This window comes from Marmota flaviventris, chromosome 2 (assembly GCF_047511675.1).
Source record: "Marmota flaviventris isolate mMarFla1 chromosome 2, mMarFla1.hap1, whole genome shotgun sequence".
NCBI classification, from domain to species: domain Eukaryota; kingdom Metazoa; phylum Chordata; class Mammalia; order Rodentia; family Sciuridae; genus Marmota; species Marmota flaviventris.
In genome coordinates, this window is record NC_092499.1 from 69,895,150 (window position 1) to 69,921,353 (window position 26,204).

Below are 26,204 nucleotides of genomic sequence, written 5' to 3' on the forward strand. Positions count from 1 at the left end.
CAGCCTTCGGGGAAACTCCCCTGTGAGGACCGTTGCTCTTTAGTATGCCAGACCCAGCCTGGGGCAGAGGGACTTTCCGGGTGCTAGCTCTGCCCTGGGACTCAATCTGGCTCCAGTTCGGGGCTGCGGAGTAGACCAGGTGCAGAAAGCTCCTCTGTCTAGGCTTCAGGCGCTGAAGCCCGGAGGGGGGCGGTAGCAGCGTCAGGTGGCTGCTCTGCGTCCCCGTGCACCGCCCAGTCAGATCCTACTCCGCGCTCAGCCTAGGGCGTCCATCGGTACCTCTGCCGCTGGAGCCACGTTCGTGGGAGCTGCTGTGGCTTAGGATACCGGCCGGAGAATGAGATGTGACCCCTCCAAGTTCTCATTGCCCTCCCTGGCGCTCTCTTCTTCCATTCTAAAGCGTTTATTGGACAGCGGGCGCTAGCCTCGATCTTCTGGAAGAGAGGAGCGACGACTAGGCGCACAGCCCAACAGAAGTTGGGCAGCGCAAGGCAGCTGTTATCCAGCTGCCCGAGCGGGGTGGGCTAGGAGACCCGGAGAGGCAGGCGCAGTAAGGGTTCTCTATCTGGGCTAAGAAGGGGCTTGAATTTGTTCTTTCTCTCCCCTGGCCCCGGGGCGCGGGGCAGTGGGAGAAATGCTGAGCCCGCGCCCCGGCGACCGCCGCCGCGGCAGCAGCCTCAGCAGCAGCCTCAGCATCAGCACCGGCGGGACAGCGACAGCGGGGGCGGCGCAGGCGCACTGTGCCCGGCGGAGCCTGCAGTTCCCGAGCCCCGTGTGCGGCACCGCCACAGTCTGGGCAGCGGCGGCCGGGGGAGCGCTACTACCATGAACTGCCTGGTCCTCCTCCCCAGAGCTGCTCATCCGGGTCGGGCTGGAGACACAGTCAGGGGACCCCGCCGCCGCCGCCGCGCCCCCTCTTCTTTCGGCTCGATCTCCTCCACCTTTTCCTCCTCTTCCTCCACCTTCTCTTCCTGCTTCCCCCCCTCCCCCGCCGCGGATCCTGGCCGCCGCTCTCCAGACCCAGGATGCCGGGGGGCAAGAGAGGGCTGGTGGCACCGCAGAACACATTTTTGGAGAACATCGTCAGGCGCTCCAGTGGTAAGGAGAGTTGCAGTTCACAACACCCCCACTTCCATCCCACCCACGCGCGCCCCCCGTCCCATCCCTCTCTTAAGGGGGGGAGGGGGATGCAGGGAGTCTTTCCTGGTGGTTTCAGTTACTAGTCGGACCTGATTTTGGTGGGCGCGGGGTGGGAGTGAGGTGACAGAAGAAAGTTAGTTGATCTCCTTCCTGGGAGCCTTACTCCCCCGCCTCCCACCTGTCCAGAGCCCCGAGCAAGGGAAGGGGGTGGGGTGGGTAGAGTATAGGTACATCCGGAGAATAGAAGTGAAATTTCGCTTTAATGAAGGTTGTCTTTCTGTTTATCCTCTTCTCATATTTATTCCCAAGTAGCCTGCAGAAACTGACCACATTTATAAGAGTTAATCTCTGAGGAAGGATTTCCTTTGAATTGGGAATGGCTGCGAAAGTGGCTACTTAATCAGATTTAAGTCTCTGGAAGGGCTTTTGGTCACAATTGGCACAGCTGAAAGATATCCTGTGTTAGGGAGAGTAGTTGCAGTTTAACCTAAAAAAAAGAGTGCTTGAAAAATGGGAAGGAATTACTAGGGTCAAATTTGTGTTTAAAGTTTCTTTCTTTCTTTCTTTTTTTTTTTTTTTGATTCTTTTCATTGTGCATTGATCTATATGATATATTTCATTTGGCTTAAGCAGAGAAATGTAGACGTGAAGCAGTAGCTCCTGTGCTTTAAATGCAGTTGGAGAAGAGATTTTAAAAAATGCCATCCTACCTGGCTACTGATATGAAGGTTTTGTCTTAAAGTGTCTTTAAAATATCACTTAGGCATGTACTTCCTACAAGATAGTCTGGATAGGAATAGCTGTATAGTTCACATTTGAGACCCTATTATAAACTTTGCATTTTTACTAAAATCTGTATCTTCTACTTGTTTTTGATTCCTTTATATAATTTTTAATTCCTTTATATAATTTATAAGCAACATATATGGAGTATTCTGTAAAGCTTTTCCTTCAGAGGCCTGTTATTTTATTTGAAGACCCCTTGCTAGGAGAAATAGGAGAAAGACAGTTCTGCATATGGACTACAGTAGACCTTGGAACAAAGCAGTGGAAATACTCTCTGCAGTTCTGTAATTCCTTGTTTATTCATTCACTCATTGAAACAATGTGGATTGGGTGCCTTATACAATCAACATTCTTTGAGTCCTTTGGAAAAAAAAAAGTGATTGAGACACTTCTCCTGTTTTCAAGAAGCTCTTGCCTAGTGGGCAAGTCAGAGGCACACTTAAATGATAATGAATAATCAAATGCCATGATGTTTTTTCTGACTTTGGAGATTATACTGATTCTTAGATTAGGATCTCCTCTAATACTAGGCTTGCAAATATTTCCTCTGATTTGGGGACTATCTGTCTCATAAGGTTTCCCTTAAATCTCTGACTGGTATTTAATCTGAGGTTTGTGACTTTATTTCTTCCACTTTGGTTAATGCTCAGTGTTATAGAAGTCTAGAGAGGCTGTCTTAAAATTGGGTTGAAAAAATGAACTAATATAACCTAGTCTTGTATACATTTTAATACCTATAATATTTTTAGCATTCCAGTGTGATTTCATATGAATTTTCAATTTTTACAGTGTAAAATGTAAATTCATACTGGCTTGTAATTTCTAAACTTGTACATTACTTACTTGTGCTAATACCATACATAGATTTAGAATATGAGGGGATGTTACTGTTAAAATAATCAGTCATTAGGGGGGATTTAAAGGTTATTGGAATCAGTTACTTAAGACGTATGAGTATTATTTCAGCTTTTCCATCCTCTTGGGTTATTTCAACTCCACATAATTTGGTCTGTAGAGGACTTTCCAGAGAAGGCCTTAGGAAACAAAACTCAGACTCTGTAACTCTGCTTGGTAGAGAGGATGAAGATGAAAATTCCTTGATTGAAGTTTACTAATATAATATCTTGGGTTGAAACTTCTTATACAGTCTGGTATTATGAGCCAGTTTTTATAAAGTTTTGCTTTTAAATATAGCATGAAATTAAGGTTTACCTTATATGGTCCAGAAATATCTGCTTCAGTTGCCTCCATTTTATGTCTACCAGCCAACTTGATGAATATTTTATCTTTTCTATGCTTCATGCTCATAATTGTTTTGTTGGTTTAATGTTTCTTTACATGGATAACACCAAGTGTGAGTGTAAATTTATCTGTTTTGGCATTTTAAAATCCCACCTCTAATTGCCTATGGTTAACTTTGAATAGCGCTACTTGAAACTCCTAGCTTCATTTGAAATGTGTTTGAAACTTGAATGTATGTGCACATCTATATTTAATAAGTGCTGAAAAGTCTCGGTACTTCTTTCACAGGAATTCTTCAGAAATAGAGAATAACAGTACTACTCCACACATTCATGTTGGAGTATCCCATAGTTGTCATTTCTATATGATATGACAGATAAATTGAAATATTTATTTTATGAGATTGTTTAATTGAGATTAACAGAACACTTCTTCAGGGTTCTGATAGATGGATCAGGTTTTGTTTTCCACAATGAAGATTTTGTTAGTCCATAACTTAACAACATTGAAGGTGACATTTTGGCAGAGCTTTGGTGACAAAGGAAAGTAAAAGAGCCAGTTCCCAATCTGTTTAAGAATTGAGCAGAGACTTGTACTGTATATTGACCTGTACCCCATGAAAAGCTTTTTTTATTTTTCCTGGTACAATGTCCTTTTCTTCTTATGAAAAGATCAGATCTTGTAGTGAGAATCAGATAAACATAGAAAAAATAACACACACACACACGACATAGAAACATATAGATAAACAGGCATCCACCCAGACACAGAGACAAGACACACAGGAAGCAAACTAACTCGTGCTTTTTCACATACACAAAGGGAAAAAAAGATGTAGGAAAAAACAGAAACGTGTGTGTGTGCACACACACACACACAGAGAGAGAGAGAGAGAGAGAGAGAGAGAGAGAGAGAGAGAGAGATGTTAGACATGAAAGGGAAAGGGGCACAAAGGGAAAACATCAGGCATTTATTTTTGCCCATGGGTAGCTAATGAACAGAAATCTCAGTCAGTTAGAAATCCATCAGAGAACTTTTTGATGATGCAGAACAAATGAGCCAAAAGTATGGCATATTTGAGTATAGCTTTTAAACCTTAGAATTTCCCAATAAAGTTTCAAACTCCTCAGCTGCAATTTCCCAGGACAACTGCAGTATTGCCTTCCCTCAAGTAGCAACTATTGCATATTTGCTGTTATTTTACACCTCTTGAGATTGGATTTTTATTTTCTTTATTTAGTGGACTCTGTTACAGAAAAGGATTGCAAGTTGTTACTGTTGATTCGAAGTCTATAAAATAAAATAATGAGAGCCACTGAGTAGGATGGATATCCACACACACATGCTTTGTAGCCAAATCTCAAAATAAGACTAGTAAGGAATTCCTCTCTTTAGTTTTAAGATTAAAGACAAGTTAAGATAATTTGTAGACAAATAAAAGAAATTATAATAATTCTTTACATGTGATTCTAGTAAATTAGAGCACATTCTTACTTCAGAAGTTGGAAAGGGGAGAAGTATAAGGGGCAATAGAAATGTTTAGATAAAAATTTTTTTAATATATTTTTATTTTTGATTGACATAGTAATTACACATTTATGGGGTATAGTGTAACATTTCAATATATGTATACAATGTATAATGATCAGATCAGGGTAATTGGTATATCTGTCACCTCAGGCATTTATCATTTCTTTATATTGGGAACATTAAATTCCTCTGTACTACTTATTTTGAAATATTAAATTAATGTTATCAACCATAGTTAAGTTTAGATAAATTTTTGGTTAGTGGGATCAATATAAGTTGTTAGGAAGGAAGGGCTTGAGGACAATGTGTGAGTTCATTACATCTGAGCAGTGCCTCCTACAAGGCCCCTGCCTCAAGTATGTACTTACTAGATCTATGGAACATAATTAGGATTTCTTCCCTTATGTAAATTTTAATTGTTTATGCAAGCTATTCATCAATATAAATTGGGCTGTAGGGAGCAGTAAACTTGTGGTTAAAAGTTAAATAACTGAAAGAAAGGAATTGTTTTTAGGACTTTAGGTAGACCTTTTGATCAAGAAGGCAAAAAAAAAAAAAAAATTGTAGCCCTCAGTCTGATTATGTCATATGTTGTCTTTGATTCCTTAATGAAGAGGCAGAAGTGATTCGCTTGGGTGACAGAAAACTAGGTTTCCATTCTGAAAAATTCTAACTATAAATTAACATCTTTTTATTAGAAATCAATGACTGTTTCTCAATATTTTTAAGTACTGTGAAAAATTAGATGTTTTTCTAGTTTTATGAAAATTAGAAGTAATTTTCTTGTTGGAGGAAAAAAGGACTCAGGAAAGAAAAAACAAAAAACAGAGAAGATAGTGTTTTCTGAACCTCTCATCTTTCAAAAGGAGAAGCTCAATCTCCACAATTTTCCATTGTTCTAGAGGTAGCTGGGTTGCTCGGCCAGTTTTTTACAGTCATCTTTTACTTGTAGAAAAATTGTTTTTGTGCTATAATTGATATTTGTAAAAACCGAGATCTTAAACCTATAAGAGAGGAAACTGAATTAGTGATTTAAAAACAAAACAAAAGGATAATAACTTTTAAGAATCATCCATTTTAAAATAAATGGTGGAAAGCAAATGGATTTTTTGTTATAAGGTTCTTGATTTTTTTCTTGAAAGGCTTTCTGTAACATCTAAGACACTATTCAGGAAATATTGATAAAACCACATAGTGTTTTTGAAGCATTGGTTTACCCAGGTCTTATAATATACCACTTTAACATTTAAAATAGCAAAGAGGTTGAAATTATACTGACCACTTCCTAAATTATACTGGTAAGTAAGCCAGAGGGTAGTGGCCGGCTTTCCAGCCCACATTGAATTATGTAATGAATGAAGAGCATTGCTGACTATATGGTTGCTAACCCCTGGACACTGTTGTCTGTGCTAGAAATCTACCTCTTTGTCTATCTATTGCTTGCTTCCAGAAGTAGGATATGTAAGAAATCCATTTACTTAGCTATCTTTTAACTGACCTACTAAAAAAGCCCATGTAAAACCACTATTTTTTAATAGAAGGGAGTAATTTTGATTATTTTAATTGATGAGGACTGAGTAGATTTTCCAGGAAGAAACCCTTTAGTTTAGTCAATGTTTACCTTTTACTTTCATTGTGATGAATAGCCGTTTCCTGGGTTGGAGAATCAGTGCTTCTACATTCCCCAGATGGAGCCTCTGCAAAGGTTGTGATATTCACCCAAGTTCTGTAGTTATCCTGTACCACAAGAGGTCACTGTAGGTTCTGGCACAGGTGAACCAGTAGTCAGTATCTTTCCTTTTCTCCCTCCTTCCCTCCACCCCCACACAATATAATTGGGAGTCAGTATAGTTAATTGTTGTTCTCGGAAGAAAATATCTAAAATGTAATACAGAAAAGTTCAATGAAGTAAGGTACTTCTTTCTTTTAATTATTAAAATTTACTGGATGGCAAACAACATCATATGACTAAAGGAATGTGATATTAATACAAATATTTTAGACTAATAGAACATTTACTTTAGTGGATAAAATTTTATTATAATATATGATATCAGTGTCATGGCAATATATATGAAATATAAAGTTTTGCAGAAAAATGCCTTAGGTATAATGCTCCCTACCAGGAATATGATGACATATTTCCTATTTCAACCAAATTCTTCCTCTACCAGATGTCTTCATATAATTTATATTAAATTTGAGAGGCAGAATCAGTTCATAACAATGCTTTAGTTTTTTTCTTTTTTTTGGTACTGGGGATTGAACTCAGGGCACTCAACCACTGAGCCACATCCCCAGCCCTATTTTGTATTTTATTTAGAGACAGGGTCTCACTGAGTTGCTTAGTGCCTCACTTTGCTGAGGCTGGATTTGAACTCTCGATCCTCCTGCTTCAGCCTCTCAAGCCACTGGGATTACAGGAGTGTGCCACTGCGCCCAGCAATGCTTTAGTTTTATTGGAAGATAGTTCACAGATTTATAGTTACTTCCCTGGGATGTTATGTTTTTCTAGTGTTTTGATGTCATTCAAATTTTAAAAGTAAGATACAAAGCCAAAACAAATTATTTTCAAAGTTCTCCAGGTTTTTAAACTCTAAAAGACATATGATTGGGAAATATATTAATTCCTGTCAACCAGCAAATGAATTTTGATTTTAGGGATTTATTTTTTTTTTTTTGGTAACGTTGGAAACTATGTTGAGAGATGCTTTGAAATGTCCCATATAAAATTGGTTTTAATGGTAAAAGTTAAAATATGCCATAGAGTGCTTTTTTGAATGAAAGAGATATGTTGTGAAATCAGATAAACATGAATGACAAGCCTGAGACCTGTGGCATTTATTGTTGTGGAAACTGAAGTCAAGGAAAGTATTGGGGTTGATGGGCTTGAAGAAATGAACATTTATAAAACATATTCATTTTCTAATAATAGAGTAGAATTTTAGAACAATTCTCAGCATGTTCCCCTAAATATTTTAACTTAATAATACCTGACATGACCTTTCATAATTTAAGAATGACTATAAGTAATCATTTAAATATTCTTATTTTATATAATACAGAAGTTAATATTGGAAAGGCTGAGTCTTAAAAGATATTTGATCAAGTAAAGGCAGTGATAATTATTGTCATAGAAATAAGTATTCCGTATATTATTTTAGTTTTTGGTTATATGTGAATATGATTACCTAATGAAGTGACATACAGGTATACAATCTTGATGGTAGTTTTGTGATTTGTTAAGTTTGCAAATGGAGAAAGATAAGTAAACAAATGGGCAAGATAATTTAGAAAGGAAGAATGATTGAAAAACGATTTGAAATTCTATTGAAAATGTTTCTCTTTCTCTTTTGGGGTCTGATCCAATCATAGACATATGACCAGTAAGCACAAAGTTTTATGGACTTTGAGAGAGAAGAGATGTGAGATCTGAGCTTAAGTGTACAATCATAGCAGCTTGTAGCTATAATGATATATAACTGCTGTCTCCTATTCCAATTTGATATGAAGCTGAAATATTTCTAATCATTTTTGTTTTAATCTCCAAGGGTTTAAATGCTGGACTATTTTATATAAGACAGAACTGTTTTACAGTTTTGTAGATTCTGATTACATTTTTAACAACTTTGCATTTAGTAGTTATTGATGGTAAATTTTATCTCTGGGAATCAATCCTTTCCTGCTTAAGTATCTTCTGGAAATTTTGCCTTGGGTCAAAGCACTTACAGTCCAGCCTCAAATTGCTGAATTAAACTAAAAATTGATCAACTCACTTGGGTTGAGGGGAAATGTTAACCTTTTTCCTGATTTTTTTCTTCTGGAAGCCTTTTCTGTAGGTTTTTCTGGATGTCTTCAGCACCTTTTTTTGTTTGGGGTAAGGGAAGCACAATGGGTTTATTTTCATATATTTGCAGCATTGTAAAAATAGAGAAATTCTACATTGGATGTTAAATAGTTTCAGAGTGAGTCTCCTGAAAACAACTCCCACCTCTTTGCCTGACTCTTATGTCTTTTATAGTTAATTGTTCATTAATGCAACAAAATTTTATTGAGTGCCCACTGTGTGCCAGACATTGATCTAGTACTGAGATTGCAAAATAAACACAATGACAGAATACTGTTTCTCCTTAAGAGGCAATATGCACATTGGTTAGGGTAGGCCTGCTTTTGAGTCCTGGCTGATGTTCACTAACTGTGACTAACTTACTTTACTTGTACCTGGTGTCCTCATGTGTAATACAAGTAACAATAGTACGTAGCTGGTGCAGGTTAGAGTGAGGATTCATAACATAGTATGTGCAAAGTGCAGGGAATAGTATCTGGCACATAACAAGCACAATATCCATGTCATTAGTCATTATTATGATTTTGTTGTTTAATACATTTAATTTTGAGTCATCATTTCCTTCCATACCATGTGGCAGCTAATTTATATCTAGTTCCTAATGTGGAAATTTCCTAGAAGATTATAAGTGAGCATTCTTGTAAATCCAGAGGACTTTTTCTTTATCTGTATTTTTGTGTCTGCAGGATTTAATATGGCACTCCCCGGCCCTCTAACAGGTGCATCTGTTAGCTTCCATGCCTACATGCTCTCCTGCCCTTCTTACTGGATTTTTTATAGTTCTCCTCTCTCCTCCCTTTCCCTCTCCTTCCTTGACCTCCTGAAGATCAGCCAGCCACTGAGATTTTCCCTTCCTTTCTTCATTAAACCTTTGCCATGCTTTTCAGAGCAAGCTTTCTCTGCATTATTTAAACTTCATGCCCCAGTCCTGTGTTTGCAGTGGTATATGGAATTTCTTTTGTTCTTCTCCCAAGTCATCTAAAACTCCATATGCCCAGAACTGAATGTTTGCTTTTGGCCTCAAACAGATGGATGTTCTTTGGTATTTTCTCATGTCTGTCAAGAACATCTTTAATATTTTTGTCTTTTATCCTTAAAATCTTAGGGTCACCTTTGATTTCCCACTCAGTAGAACATTAGATTTACCCCCAACCTGATTTCAATCCTATGGGTAAGAGTTTTGCCATCTATTTCTCTTATATTTCCTGAAAGTGCTGTTTGTAGAGTAAGTGAAATTATGCCATTCACTATACTGACTCATCTCAGGGCATGAAACTGACCATAACTGACCTCATATGCAGCCAATGCATTATAAATATGATGGACCAAAGAGCAACAAGAGTTGCCTCATTAGCTGAACTCAGAAACCAAAGATCTCCAAGAGTGAATAGTGAAATGTGGAACATTTCTCCTCCTGGCTGCTAAAGCAACCTCTTTCTCCACAAGAGCAACTACAGTCGAGGTTGCTGGTAATCTTCCTAGGTCTCTGCAGGGCACTTCCAAGGCTCAGAAATACCTGTGCTGGCCCTAGCCCTTGCTTGCAGTGACACACTGAGTCTCTCCAGGAATCCAACACCTACCTTACAGTGTTGCTGGAGAGATTTGGTGAAGCCACAGATGTCACAGATCTTGCACTGCACTGCATCAGAGGAAGGGCTCAGTACACAGTCGCCTTTTCATATTTTTCTACATAAGGTAAGGTAGGAGAAGTTTTTTTTTTCTATTTCTTTTTGTTTTAACCTCAAGAAAGTAAAGTAATAAATAATTGAGACTTTCCTAATACAGGTTAAACTTAAAAGCATTTGGATTCACTTTATCAATGGTTTACTAACTTGGAGAAAAAACCAAACCAAATGAATAAATGATTCACCCTGCCCACCTCCCTCCACCCCCAAACAAAACTTACTACTTAGAGCAAAAGAAGCATCAGCAATGGTGACCTCAGAACCTAGCAGTTCTTCAAGAAGCTGAAGAAGGAAGCAGGGCCTTTAGCCCCCTTTTGTAATTGGCCCAGTGAAGACTGGCCCAAGGAGGAAATGGAATCTGTAGGAGCATATTTTTCTCTTGAACAATTATCTTCTGTTGCATAGATTGTAGAAAAAAAATTGAACAAAGATTTAGAAAATTTATTGCATTGCAATGCATTTGGAAAAGCTTCTCTTCTGCATTTGTGCCATGTGTGCAGGTTTCATTAGTCTTTTAATTGTAGTTCTTTATCAGTTATCTTGCCATTAGTGTTTGGTTGCCTTAAAAGGTAAGCTTCAAAGAAAAGTACAGTCCTTTCAGAAAAATTGTGGTTGGTTTCTAAAAGAAAACTTGGTCATTTTCAGGATTTAAAATGAGGCTTGAACACCACATATGTCATATCCTTTTTCCTGATAAACACATCTTGACTTATTTTGCATTTATTCCTCAATATTATATAACTAGCATATGTCTGAAGGCTTTTTAGGTATTTTAAGAAATTTCATCGTAACAGAATTCAGTAAAAATTTGCCATTATCTACATCATGGTGAATATTTTCTATTGTATTACAAGTCTATGAATCATATCGGTCATTATTAAACATTATTCGAATTACATTTTGCTTCTAATAATTTTGGCCAATATACATTTTAGAAATCCATTTTCTTGTGAACAAAACACCAACTAGTAAAAGTAGAAACTGAATTCTTGAACTTTTTTTTTGTAGAGAAAATATTTTAACAAAGTTTCTATTGTTCCTGCCATTAGAATTTCAGGCACATATGTTAAAAGAGCTCATGCATTCTGAACCAGTTTGGCTGGATGGAAGAATGATGAAGTTAATGCCATCAAAGAAACACAGAAACTTAAAAATGTACCTTTGATCTTGAAGGAGATGAAAAGTGGAGGCATATTTTTATCTTTGATGGCAGCTGAACAAGTTTGAATAAATTAACAGATATTTTTTGCATATTTCAAACTCCCACAGTGATGGTCTGTTTAATGTTGCCAATATTATTATATAATAATTAGTCGCATTGTGGAAGGCACAAAGTGCATGTCTGTACACTTTTCTGTGTGGATATAGAATTGTAGGGTAAAGGTGTATTTTGTAGGGATATGAAAGAAACCAGCTCTGTATTTGGTTATTGACATAGAAACAGGCAATGCACAAACCAGAGATCAACATTGTGAATGTGAGCATGACATATAAATTATTTATGCTTTTGTTTAGCCATCTGCACTAAGATTTTATTTAACCCAAATAAAATGTGCTATGTATGCTTCAGTGATTGCTCTATTACTGTTATGTGAAACTTAAATATATTTATAGCTATCACTCACCTACAAGACAAATTTAAACAAATAATATAGATTCCATAATTTAAATTCACAAGTTACCAGATGCCATTCAAAAATTCAGGGAATTCTGTTTGGGAACACCTATTAGTATTCTTTTATTGTGTGGTCAGTTCTATATGCCTAGCTTAGTCCTTATCCACATTCTTGACAGTATCTAAGCACTGCTTTATGGTTGTTTATTGACGGTGTGACTTTAAATAGGAGTCAGAAATTTTTTATTTGATTGGTCACTCTTCAAACATTTGTGGGTACATAGTGATGAACAAACTGACATGATTCTTGACCTTATGAATCTCTTAGCCTGGTAGGTGAAACAGGTATTCAACAACCCACATTAAATATGTAATTAGAAATCGTGGGCAAGCATTTTGAAGGAAAAGGGGAGGGTCCTATGATCATGTGTTAACAGAGACTAATTTTGATTGGAAAATAGTGTTAGGAAGGCCTTTCTAAGGAAGTAGTGTTAAATTGGTACCCAAAGTCAGAAGTAATGAGATAAATGGGAAGCATATTTCAGGCAAAGAACAAAACGTGTGTAAAGCTAAGGAGGGAAAGAGAAAATGAATGGCTCAGTGTATGAAACTTAAAAGACTCATACAATTGGATTACAGAGGATATAAAGAGGAAGAAAAGACAGGGGGAAGTTTTGCATTATATCCCACATACTGCACAAACCTGCAGGTCACAGTGGTTGCTTGTTCAGGGCTGGAGGGAGAAGGAGCTAAAGTAGAATAGCTAGGAGGCTATTCCGAAGGTCCAAGAAGGTGGTGATGGTGGCTTGTCTGGGATAGCAGTAGTAGAGGTGGATAGAAATGGACGTGTCCAACATGTTTTGTTGGTAGAACCATCATAAGGACTTAGTAATAAATTAGATGGCATGGATAGGAAGGTGAAAGATGACTCCCAGGGCTTTGGCTCCAGCATCTGAGTATCGCTGGAGGTAGGGAAGATTTCCTTGAGATGGGAGAATTGGAAGAAGGCCATATTTGGAGTGAGGCTCTAAAGATCACCTGCGTCATCACTTTGTCATCTTGCTCCCTTTTCATTTCTTTGAAGAAGAAAAGACTGCAGCCAAAGGACACCCAGCTTAACTTTGCTGGGTACAGGCAGATTTCTGTATTCTACCTGCAGAGTACAGAAAGGAGATATCACATGCCAAGTAGTTACCTTGGACAGTCTTGTTTTTCCTATGTTTAGAAACATGTAGCTTCAAATTTTAAAGATTGTTTCAGATGGGAAACAAAGTAAACTTTGGAATCAAATCAAAGTCCCAACTCATATCTAACTTTATAATGCATGGCAATCAGATTTTTGAAAAGGCCTCTTCAACCAGTCCCTTCCAGAAGTCTATGTGAGTTTTTTGTGTTACTTTTCAGTTTCAAATTTTCCTTCTTGGTCACTAATTTTTGGAATGTTTGTTCTTGAGCTCTTTTGAATCAGGATTGTGCAGAGTCCTGGGTGTGATTGCATGGGACTGTGCTGTAGTTGGTCCTCCTTCAGTGACAAGAAGCAGCTGGAAAAAGCCCTGAGTGGGCTTCTGGGTTCCAGCACCTTGTCTCTGCTGGAGGAGTTGCGTCTCAGGCCTTGAGGTCTTTCAGAATGGCAGCGACAATATCCAGGAGGAGGACTCCAAAATGACAACTACATGAATACGATCAGAGCAAAAATCCAGTTGACTTTCTTCAGAGGGAGCCCTAGACCTTGGCAAAGCTGTCAATTAGTGAAAGCGTTTTCTTCATTTTGTGAAATCCTTTCTCTTCCCACCTCCACCCTGTGTCTTCTGTCTTTCTTTGTACTGTAGAATTCATTTAGGTGTCTTCTCATTTCTTAAAATATCTGAAAACTCCTGCTAATACTCTGAAATACTTCTCTATCGGATACTTTGCATAAAAAGTTTAGAGGGAGAAACAGCAGGAGTATGACCCCCACAAAGGTGTTCCATTGCTGTTTTCTTCTTTCATGTATTTCTTCTTAGTTGTTGTCTTTTTTTTTTTTTTAATTACTGTATACAGTCAAGGTGTATAAAAGTGTTTTGGTGTCCATATACATAATGATATTATTACTACAGTCAAGCAAATGACATTGTTACAGTCAAATAACTATCTCCCACAGTTTCTTTGTGGTAAGAGCTCAAATGTTTCTTTTCAGTATACAATACAGAATTATTAACTATATTACAAAAGCTGAACATTTATTTGATCTCTAGACTTATTCATCATATGTTACTGCAAGTTTGTACATTTGACCTCTCCATTTACTTCTCTACCCTGCACCCATTTTTAAGTCTGGAAAGTTCTAGATTCAAAAAGGGGATAATTTCACAAAAACAAAATCTAAAACCATAAAACCAAAACCAGTGTGTCCCCCAGAATTTCTGTAGAAAGGAAAGAAACATTTTAATGATTTTTGGTGCTCTTATTGACTGCCTATAACCTCTCTTCTTCCCCCAATTTTTGTCAGTCAGGATTATTGATCTCCTGGTTTGAGTTTCTTTTAGGAATGGTAGTAGGATGTAGTGCTATTAATCTATTTTTAATTAATTTTTAAATTTATATATGACAGTGGAAAGCATTACAATTCTTATTATACATATAGGGCACAATTTTTATATCTCTGGTTGTATACAAAGTATATTCACACCAATTCGTGTCTTTATACATGTACTTTGGATAATAATGACCATCACATTCCACCATCATTTTCAACCCCATGCTCCCTCCTTTCTACTCCAACCCCTCTGCCCTATCTAGAGTTTGTCTATTCCTCACATGCTCCCCCTCCCTACCCCATTATGAATCAGCCTCCTTATATCAGAGAAAACGTTCAGCATAAGGTTTTTGGGGATTGGCTAACTTCACTTAGATTTATCTTCTCTAACTCCATTCATTTACCTGCAAATGCCATGATTTTATTCTCTTTTATTGATGAGTAATATTCCATTGTGTATATATGCCACATTTTTTCCCATCCATTCATCTATTAAAGGCATCTAAGTTGGTTCCACAGTTTGGCTATCATGAGTTGTGCTGCTATAAACATTGATGTGGCTGTGTCCCTGTAGTATGCTGTTTTTTAAGTCCTTTCGTTATAGACTGAGGAGAGGGATAGCTGGGTCAAATGGTGGTTCCATTCTCAATTTTCTAAGAAATCTCCATACTGCTTTCCATATTGGCTGTACCAATTTTTAGTTCCACCAGCAGTGTATGAGTGTACGTTTTTCCCCACATCCTTGCCAACACTTATTGTTGTTTGTCTTCATAATAGCTGCTATTCTGACTGGAGTGAGATGAAATCTTAGAGTGGTTTTGATTTGCATTTCTCTAATTGCTAGTGATGGTGAACATTTTTCATATATTTGTTGATTGATTGTATATCATCTTCTGAGAAGTGTCTGTTCAGTTCCTTGGCCCATTTACTGATTGGATTATTTGTTTTTTTGGTGTTTAGCTTATTGAGTTTTTATAAACCCTAGAGATTAGTGCTCTATCTGATTGATGTGTGAGGGGTAAAGATTTGCTCCCAAGATGCAGGCTGTCTATTCACCTCACAGATTGTTCTTTTAACTTTTGTTTATCATGGAAGGTTTTTATTTCATCATCAACTCTGAAGCTTAGTTTTGCCAGATATAAGGTTCTTTGTTGGCATCCATTTTCTTTCAGGGCTTGGTATATGTTGTTCCACCATCTCCTGGCTTTGAGGGTCTGGGTTGGAAAATCTCCTGAGATACAAATTGGTCACCCCCTATATGTGATCTGATTCCTCTCTCTTGTGGCTTTTAAGATTCTATCCTTATTCTTTATGCTAGGCATTTTCATTATAATGTGTCTTGGTTTAGATCTGTTCTAATTTTGAACATTTGGTGTCCTTGTAAGCCTCTTGTATTTGGTTCTCCAATTCGTTCTTCATGCTTGGGAGATTTTCTGATATTATCTTATTGAAGAGATTGTGCATTCCTTTGGTTTGAAACTCTGTGCCTTCCTCTATCCCAATAACTCTTAGATTTGGTCTTTTTGATGATGTCCCATAATTCTTGGATATTCTGTTTATGGTTTCTTACCATCTTCACTGTTGATCAACTTTATTTTCCAGATTGTATACTTTGTCTTCATTATCTGCCATTTTTTTCTTCCAAGAGATCTAGTCTGTTGGTTATGCTTTCTATTGAGGTTTTTTTTTTGATTTATTGTATCCTTCATTTCAAGGATTTCTGACTTTTTTTTTCAGAGTGTCTCTATCTTTCTTGAAGTAATTTTTTGCTACCGGTATTTGCTCTCTTATCTCTTTGTTGAAATGATCAATTTTTGCCTGTATTTGCTCATTTAGGTCATTCTTTAATTCACAGATCATTTTAATTATGAACCTTCTGAACTCCTTCTCAGATATTTCATCAACTTTGCTGTCCATAGGTTCTGATATTTAGTGTCTTGGTTTGTTTGGGGAACTTTCCTCCCTTGTTTTTTCATGTTGTCTGTGTGTCTTCCTTTCTTGCAGTGTGGATCTGAGATATTACAGTTTGTTTCCTATATTCTTGTAGTACCCGTGTAGATTGTCTTTACCTCACCTTGATGTTGGGCTTCCATACCCTGATGGTGTCCCTCAATGTATGCTACTGCATCTAAAGGTGGTGGCAGCAATAGCCAAGGTAACTCGAGATAATAGTTAAGGTGCCCCAAGATGGATGCAATGTCTTATAGAGATGGGGCTGAAAGAGTTGGCCTCACACTCCCTTTGTGATGCCTGCTCTGATATGCAGCTGCTTCTAGGCCCTGTCGTCAAAAAGTTACGGGCTACTGCATGGGGAAGACTATGGCAATGACTGCAGTGTCCCAAGATGGAAGTGGGTTAGGCTTTGGCTCCCAGGTTGGATGAGGGGCGAACTCGGACCTACCCTGGACCTGGGTCACGTGCAAGTTGATGTGGATGGATCTGGGCCAGGTCTGAACTCCCAAGTCAATCTGCTGGTTGGAAGAGATGGTCCTGTGTTGGAGGCTGAGCTCTGGTGGGTGCCTGCTGGTGGAGGGGTGGACCCAGGCCTACTGTGAGCCTGGATCCCACTCGGTCTGGGCTGGGTCTAGTGCTATTAATCTAGATAGGGTTATTTTCCTGTTGTCTGAAGAAATTATTGTATAAAGATGTGTCTCCTTATATTAAAAATTAAACGAAACAAACATTTGGACAGAAGTTTTGAAATGGTGTGATAGAATAGAAAGTTTTAGACGGTGAAGTTTAGTTCTGTCTTTCTCCCTATTGAATTTCCCCCTTTTAAAAAGTTTATTGATTCTTTTTAGTTATTCATGATAACAGAATCCATTTTGATATAATTATACAAGCATGAAATATATTGTATTCTAGTTAGTACCCTATTCTTGTACATGATGGTGGGATTCACTGTGTTGTTTTCGTATATGTACATAGGAAAATTATGTCAGGTTCATTCCACTGTCTTTTCTTATCCATCCTCCCTTTCCTCCATTCCTCATTGTCTAATCTACTGAACTTCTATTCTGCCCCTCACTCCCCCCAATCCTCTTATTGTGGGTTAGCTTCCACAAATCAGAGAAAACATTCAACCTTTGGCTTTTTGGGACAGGCTTATTTCACTTGGCGTGATAGTCTTCAGATCCATCTATTTGCTGGCAAATGTCATATTTTTCTGCATCGTGGAGAGAGAGACATGCTCTGCTCTGATTACTCTTTGAAAAGAACAGCAAGTTTTAGGCTGTGCCTAAACCTGAGCTACTCCATATTGTAAAGTAGTAGTTTGCCATGAACTACTCTATTTTGAGTCCAAGTGCCAAGGTAGAATGACAACACATCTTGTTTATACAAGTAAACAACCTCTGTCTGCCTGGCACCGCCACAAGGCACACATTGATAAAGAACTTACATGTGCCATTTTATCAAACTTAATCAAGGAGTATCTAGACAAGTGGACATACCAAATCATATGAGGAACACCAGACTTGGGAGCTTAACAACCTCATTTGATGTGAACACCTCACTTGAGTCCTATAAAAAGAGGAGCCCCCTGAGACAGAACACAGTGACACCTTGACCCCATGACCTGGTCACTTACTATGGGCCTTGCCCAGGAAAATCACCACAGTGACAAACCTCTGATCTCCTCTCCCCACCGGCTTCAGCAAAGTGTGGTTTCTCCTGTCTGATGATCACACACTGCCGACTCCAAGCTGACACCTTGAGCTGATACTCTGAAACTGAAACTGCCATCTATCTGGACCCTCTGCTTTGACAACGCTGCAGAACTGGTTCATTAAAATCTTTATCTGGCCACTTTCAGTGACTCTTTGGCTCTGTATTCATGTCTCTCTCTCTGCCTGTACTCTTGGTTCAGCATCTGTGGCCCTGAGTCCATTAAACCCTTTATTAGTCTTTCTCTGACTTATTTATATATTACTGTGTGAAGTATGTGTGACTTGAGTGTTATAGATAATAGAAATTAAGATTGGAATGAAATGACCTGGGTTTGCCCAGCTTATGACTACCAGGTGACCCACAAGTATTCAGTGAATTCCCGTTGATAAAAGTGGTGTAGCTTGTGAATTTATTGTTATCCAATAAATTCTGAAATTGTGGAATGACACCAACATGTTTTCCCCATGTTAATGACATAGGACAATCTTGACTTATGTCCACCAGGCCAGTCCTTTAACTTTCCTGGCTTGCTTTTCCACCAGTAAAAAAGGAAGGCAAGATTGCATGAGGAGGATACTTTCACGTGCTTGGGAATCACCTGAGGACCTTGTTAAAGTGTAGGTCTTGGGTGGGTCTCAGGTTCTGCATTGTTAATAAACTTCTGGGTAATGCCCGATGAATATTTTGAGTAGTATGGTACCAGATCAAAGTGTCCCAAACTTGACTGAGCATGAGACTTGTCTCTATGGCTGTATTTTTGTATTCTATCCTGAGGGAGTCAATTCAGTGCATCTGCATTAGAATTTAGCAATCTCTATTTTTGACACTCATGACAAGATTCTATTGCAGCTGCCAGCGTTTAGGAATTATTGCACTAGATTAGTGCTTCTCTACCCTGGCTGCACATTAGAACCACCTGAGAAGATTTAAAAATAAATATTAATGCTTGGGTTCCAATCCAGACTAATTAAAACAGGTATGGTGTCTTGGGTGGGTGATTCCTGTGTCCTCCTCCAATCTCTCCCACCCTCCTCTCAAGCAAATATGCAGCCAAGGTTGATCAACACTGATAATTGTTCATGGGGGGGCCATTTTTAAAAGATTCATTTTGTTTTTAATTGAAAAGTCATGATTGTATATACTTTTGGAGTCCAATGTGATGTTCTTATACTTGTATACATTGTGGAATGACCACATTAGACTAATTAGCATATCTGTCCCCTAAAGTGTTTGTCATTTCTTTGTGGTAAGAATATTTAAAATTCTTGCTTTTAATAATTTTGGAATATGTAATATATTATTAATAACGGTAGTCACCTTGCTCTGAAATAATCTGATAATAACTTTGTACCCACTGACCAGTGTCTCCCCTTTCCTTATCCATCTCTCTTTCCCAGTCTCTGGTAACTACCATCCTCTCTCTGCTTCTAAAAGGTGTGTATGTGTGTGTATCTCCTAAAACATTGTATATTAAATTTGATTTTTGGGGGGCTGGAGTCGTGGCTTAGTGGTAGAGTGCTCGCCTAGCATGTGTGAGGCCCTGGATTTGATCCTCAGCACTACGTATAAATAAAGGTATTGTGTGCAACTACAACTAATAAATAAATAAATATTTAAAAATTTTTTGATTTTTTTAACTTTTCAGATGGCCTTAAGGGACCATTTTGAACCAGTGGCCTATGAGTTGGTTTTTAACCTTCCAACTCTTGAGGAAAAAGTACTTGTTTTATTTCAGGTCCACCTCTTAGAGGACACTGGGTGGTCTTGAAAGAATATAATGTTTCTCAAGCCCAAACCTCTTATAGGAATTCATTCAAGAATCTGCTGATGTGTGGAATTGCAGCTTCTGAAATCCTCCCTGCTGGTAGGGATAACGCCCTGATCCTCAGGCACCCCATACAGGACTGCAGTGTATATTTGAACCATTTGGAGATTAAATGTTTGTAAATATCTTCAAGGACCAGAGCAGCCTGGGTATTAAGGAAGGTTGGGTTTTCCAGAATTCATGGCTCCATGTGTACTAAGAAAGTGAGAACAAACTAAAACTAGTTTTCATCATCTCAGGGTGAGGCCCCCTGAGAATTCTGGGTGCTTTCCTTAATGGATTCATGTTTTTGAAACTTCTGGGCTGTCTCCCTTTCTAGTATTGCAGCTCATTTGCTCTACAGAGAAGTTATTTCTCTGAAATCAGATTTCTTTTCTCCACTATGTTTTAAAACTAAAGGAAATTAGAATTTTCTGGGAAGCAATTTTAATTAATTTGTTATCTTGTTCTTAATGTTTATTAATAATATTAGATTTCTCATTTGTTGAAACAAGAAGTTTTATGGTTGCAGGGAATGGAACAATTATATGACTATTTCATATATACATGGAATGTTTCAGTTAACACATGGGCAAATTTACAAAAGGAGGTCACAGATCCTTTAGTTTTTGGCATTTTCCATCTAATTTGGTCTTATTTAAAAAAATATGTCTCTTGTATTTCTCATTTTAAAATATTTTATTGTAGTTTAGTTCTCACTGATAAATATAATTTTGTAGGTTTGTAGGTTCAATATTTAGATGTTTTTTCCCTTATATATGCATTCACACTCACGCCTTGCCCACATTGCAAACTTTCTCCGCATATATGACACAGTTAGAAAAGAATTTTGCATACAATAATATTTTATAAAGCCTTTCTGCTCCAATAGTTAGTTTGTGAAAACTTTGCTGACGTTATCAATTATTTAACCTTCATAATTATCCAGAGTGGTAGTTATCATTATCACTAGTTGGTGTATGAGAAAACCAGTGACCTAATTAAAACTCCCCAGGTTTTTCACTTATTCTCTTGGTAGCATTGAGAGAGGATCCAAGAGTGGAGAGACTATTTGGGACAGGGATTTTTGTGGTATTCTGATTATTATGAACATTTATCAGTTGATGAGTTCTTATATTAGCATTATGGCTAATTTACTGTACTATGGTTTTATAAAACATTCAGAAATGATAGAAACAGTTCTTTTATTTGTCCTCCATAGACCTGGAGTGCATATTATTAAAGAGCAATCATTAAAGCTTTATGGTAGGGGCTGGGAGGACTGGTCCAAAGATGTCACTCTTTGATGGTCTAAGTTACTGAACTCAATCATAAAGTATAAATATGAATGGAAAGCAAGTTTCTATTCTTTTGAACTTTAAGTTGGTTTTAAAAAATGCTGAGTTTCTAGGTATGATTGAATATGCAAACAGATATTATAGAACATACCTGGCAGATATCTAAATTGTTCTTATTCTGTGTTATTGGTTAAGATCCAATAGATTTTTTAAAAATGGTTTTGAAGTAATGGAAAATCTCCACTAGTTTGATAAAACTTTCATTTTTTTCCCCCTACACAAGTCTTCCTTGAAGCCAATAAGGAGAATTAATCTTGCATGGGGGAAGTTGCTTTAGGTCTTCCCCTTCATGCCTAATCTTCCTATTTTTCTATCTAAAGCAGAAAAAGAGACACAGTTTTCCCTAGAAAGAGTTTGAATTTGCAGATCTTTCAGGCAAGAATTAGAATTTAGAGAACATGTGTTCTAGTTGCTGCTTCTCCCTTTGGTAGTCTGGGCTTTGTGAGTTTCTGGCTTATTGTTTGTGAGCCATCAGTAGAAGGGAGAGGGAGTTGTTTCCTGGGTTGCAGGTAGCAGGGACAGCATCAGGCCCAAGTCCTAGCACAGTGTGTTCCCCAAACATACTTACTCATGATGCCCACTACTCAGTCAAAATACTTTCCCTCCACCTTTCGCCTGCCAACCATGGTACTTTTCACTTGCGATCCTCTATACCTAAACACCATTTCTTCCCCTTCCCAACCTGTTGACATTTACTTTTATATAGATGTGAACTGGCATGACTTCAGGGCATCTTTCCTGACTAGGTCACATCCCTTGTTACATAATTGTCTTTTTGGACATGATTTACTCATGGTTGCTTTTGTTATTAATTCTGTTATCGGGCAGAGTTATTTTTATTGACATATAAGCGAAATAATGTTATCGACAACAAATGGGTAGTGATAGTTGGGTGCTGCTGAGCTGGACCCTGCTTTTCCATTGCAGAGCTATTAAGAGTGGTATGATGGGGAAGGAAGGGTAGGATTTTTAATTATAGAGTTGACTAGAAACATTGAGAGCTCCTGATTTAAACCTAGCACTTGTCTTTAAAAACAAGTTTGTTTATGAGAGAGGGAGGCCTGCAAAGCTTTGGAGGTTTGCTTCAGACATGTTTTTAAAACCATGAGATGCAACCCTTCATTGAGGTGTGAAATTGATGTAATGGGTTTTGACTTACACACCTCAAACTGAAACAGAACAGAAAATGGTAGAGTACATCTCATGCAGTAAGTGTTGTCCTCAGAAATTTTTCAGTTGTATGTTCATGTGTGTTCATGCCTGTACACACTTTGTGTATGTCTACACCTTATTATTTATTTCTTACAATTGAGCTTCAGTTAAAAAAATGTCTGAAAAACACTGGGTTGCTAAAGAGTACCAGAAGAGGTAAATCATGTCCAAAAAAATAATTATGTAACAATAGATGTAACCTAGTCAGGAAAGATGCCCTGAAGACATGCCAGTTCACATCTAAATAAAAGTAGATGTCAGTGGGTTGAGAAGGGGAAGAAATGGTGTGTAAGTATGGAGGATCGCAAGTGAAAAGTACCATGTTTGGTAGGCTAAAGGTGGGGGGAAAGTGTTTTGACTGAGTAATGAGCATCACGAGTAAGCATGTTTTGGGAACACAGTGAAGAAACGGACTTAACTGCAGTGGCATGTGGACTTTAATAGTAATGAGATATATGTTTGCATTAGTAGAAAGGTGAGGCTAGATTTCAGAGGGCTCTATAAGTCTGGAAGGGGATTATAGATTTGATAATGTAAGTTGTTTGGATTCTTGAGGAGGCTAGGATGGAGGAGGCTTTCAGGGGGTCAGTTTTTGCATAAGAGTGAAAATCAGGAGGAGTTAAAGCAGGGAGACTGGGTGGCTGTGTGCTGGGCCGTATAGTTGTCTGATCATGAAGTGGAGAGCTTATGGATTAGACAGGATAAACTGGCCTGGGATAAGAGGGGAAAGGACATTTTTGATGATCATATTTATAATTGATACTACATATAAAGGAAAATATATATTTATAGAGGAGTTTATGCTTTCTGAAGGATTTTTTGCAGCAATTGGCTCATTTTGATCTTCACTGTAACTGCTGTAGGTACCCTGGAGAGATAATATTCATTCTCACAGCTAAGCCTCAGCTCAGATATCACTGTTTTCCTAAAACTCCTGATTCTCTGGTCAAAAGGGATTACCCATACTCCTCCTTGGGTTTTCTTTTAAATTTATATGCAGTAAACTGCACAGATTACAAGTATATAGTTCAATGACAAATATGTTAACCTGAGCAAGTTATACCATCATAGAGAACAATAAAATCTCCCAGAATGTTCTTTTTTTGCCTCTTTCCTATGAGTCCCCTGTTTATTTCCTTCAGAAATTGTTGTTCTGGAGACAGGGATGCCCTCTCTCACCACTTCTGTTCAACATAGTTCTCGAAACACTGGCCAGAGCAATTAGACAGACGAAAGAAATTAAAGGCATCAAAATAGGAAAAGAAGAACTTAAATTATCGCTATTTGCAGATGACATGATTTTATACCTAGCAGACCCAAAAGGGTCTACAAAGAAACTATTAGAGCTAATAAATGAATTCAGCAAAGTGGCAGGATATAAAATCAACACGCATAAATCAAAGGCATTCCTGTATATCAGCGACAAATCCTCTGAAATGGAAATGAGGACAACCACTCCATTCACAATATCTTCAAAAAAAATAAAATACTTGGGAATCAACCTAACAAAAGAGGTGAAAGACTTATACAATGAAAACTACAGAACCCTAAAGAGAGAAATAGAAGAAGATCTTAGAAGATGGAAAAATATACCCTGTTCATGGATAGGCAGAACTAACATCATCAAAATGGCTATATTACCAAAAGTTCTCTATAGGTTTAATGCAATGCCAATCAAAATCCCAACGGCATTTCTTGTAGAAATAGAGAAAGCAATCATGAAATTCATATGGAAAAATAAACGACCCAGAATAGCAAAAACAACTCTAAGCAGGAAGTGTGAATCAGGTGGTATAGCGATACCAGACTTCAAACTATACTACAGAGCAATAGTAACAAAAACAGCATGGTACTGGTACCAAAACAGGCGGGTGGACCAATGGTACAGAATAGAGGACACAGAAACCAACCCACAAAACTACAACTATCTTATATTTGATAAAGGGGCTAAAAGCATGCAATGGAGGAAGGATAGCATCTTCAACAAATGGTGCTGGGAAAACTGGAAATCCATATGCAACAAAATGAAACTGAATCCCTTTCTCTCGCCATGCACAAAAGTTAACTCAAAATGGATCAAGGAGCTTGATATCAAATCAGAGACACGCCGTCTGATAGAAGAAAAAGTTGGCTACGATCTACATACTGTGGGGTCGGGCTCCAAATTCCTCAATAGGACACCCATAGCACAAAAGTTAATAACTAGAATCAACAAATGGGACTTACTCAAACTAAAAAGTTTTTTCTCAGCAAAAGAAACAATAAGAGAGGTAAATAGAGAGCCTACATCCTGGGAACAAATCTTTACTCCTCACACTTCAGATAGAGCCCTAATATCCAGAGTATACAAAGAGCTCAAAAAATTAGACAATAAGAGAACAAACAACCCAATCAACAAATGGGCCAAGGACCTGAACAGACACTTCTCAGAGGAGGACATACAATCAATCAACAAGTACATGAAAAAATGCTCACCATCTCTAGCAGTCAGAGAAATGCAAATCAAAACCACCCTAAGATACCATCTCACTCCAGTTAGATTGGCAGCCATTATGAAGTCAAACAACAACAAGTGCTGGCGAGGATGTGGGGCAAAGGGTACACTTGTACATTGCTGGTGGGACTGCAAATTGGTGCAGCCAATTTGGAAAGCAGTATGGAGATTTCTTGGAAAGCTGGGAATGGAGCCACCATTTGACCCAGCTATTCCCCTTCTCGGTCTATTCCCTAAAGACCTAAAAAGAGCATGCTACAGGGACACTGCTACATCGATGTTCATAGCAGCACAATTCACAATAGCAAGACTGGAACCAACCTAGATGCCCTTCAATAGATGAATGGATAAAAAAAATGTGGCATTTATACACAATGGAGTATTACTCTGCATTAAAAAATGACAAAATCATAGAATTTACAGGGAAATGGATGGCATTAGAGCAGATTATGCTAAGTGAAGCTAGCCAATCCCTAAAAAACAAATGCCAAATGTCTTCTTTGATATAAGGAGAGTAACTAAGAACAGAGTAGGGTCGAAGAGCATGAGAAGAAGATTAATATTAAACAGGGATGAGAGGTAGGAGGGAAAGGGAGAGAGAAGGGAAATTGCATGGAAATGGAAGGAGACCCTCAGAGTTATACAAAAGTACATACAAGAGGAAGTGAGGGGAAAGGGAAAAATAATACAAGGGGGACAAATGAATGTCAGTATAGGGGGCAGAGAGAGAAGAGGGGAGGGGAGGGGAGGGGGGATAGTAGAGGATAGGAAAGGCAGCAGAACACAACAGACACTAGTATGGCAATATGTAAATCAATGGATGTGTAACTGATGTAATTCTGCAATCTGTATATGGGGTAAAAATGGGAGCTCATAACCCACTTGAATCAAAGTGTGAAATATGATATATCAAGAACTATGTAATGTTTTGAACAGCCAACAATAAAAAATAAAAAAAATAAAATAAAAAAAATAAAAAAAAAAAGAAATTGTTGTTCTGGGTAATTAGCATATCCATCACCTTAAGCATTTATCATAAAAAAAGAAAGAGATCCTTGTTCTGATCCCTTTTACTATATTAGCTTTCTCTGTATTTAAGTTTTATGTGGGTGAAATTATACAGTATAGCTACTTAAGTATTTGGCTTCTTTTAGTGATCATAATGTGTTTGAGATTCCTGCATGTTGTTAACTGTATCAGAAGTTTGTTCCACTTTAGAGCTAAGTGTTATTTCTTGTATGAATATGGCACAATTTGGAATCTGTTCTCTTGTTGATGAACATTTGCATTGTTTCCAATGTGTTGGC

At 37.9% G+C, this 26,204-nt stretch overlaps 1 protein-coding gene across 1 annotated transcript in view; it reads left to right on the forward strand.

Moving 5' to 3' along the window:
* Positions 1-1,025: 1,025 nt before the first annotated feature.
* The window catches only part of Kcnh5 (potassium voltage-gated channel subfamily H member 5), a 283,319-nt gene continuing 258,140 nt past the window's right edge, over positions 1,026-26,204 (forward strand). Inside the window, exon 1 of the mRNA XM_027929653.2 lies at positions 1,026-1,098. Within this exon, the coding sequence (XP_027785454.1) occupies positions 1,026-1,098 (73 nt within the window). The remainder of the gene's footprint in view (positions 1,099-26,204) is intronic.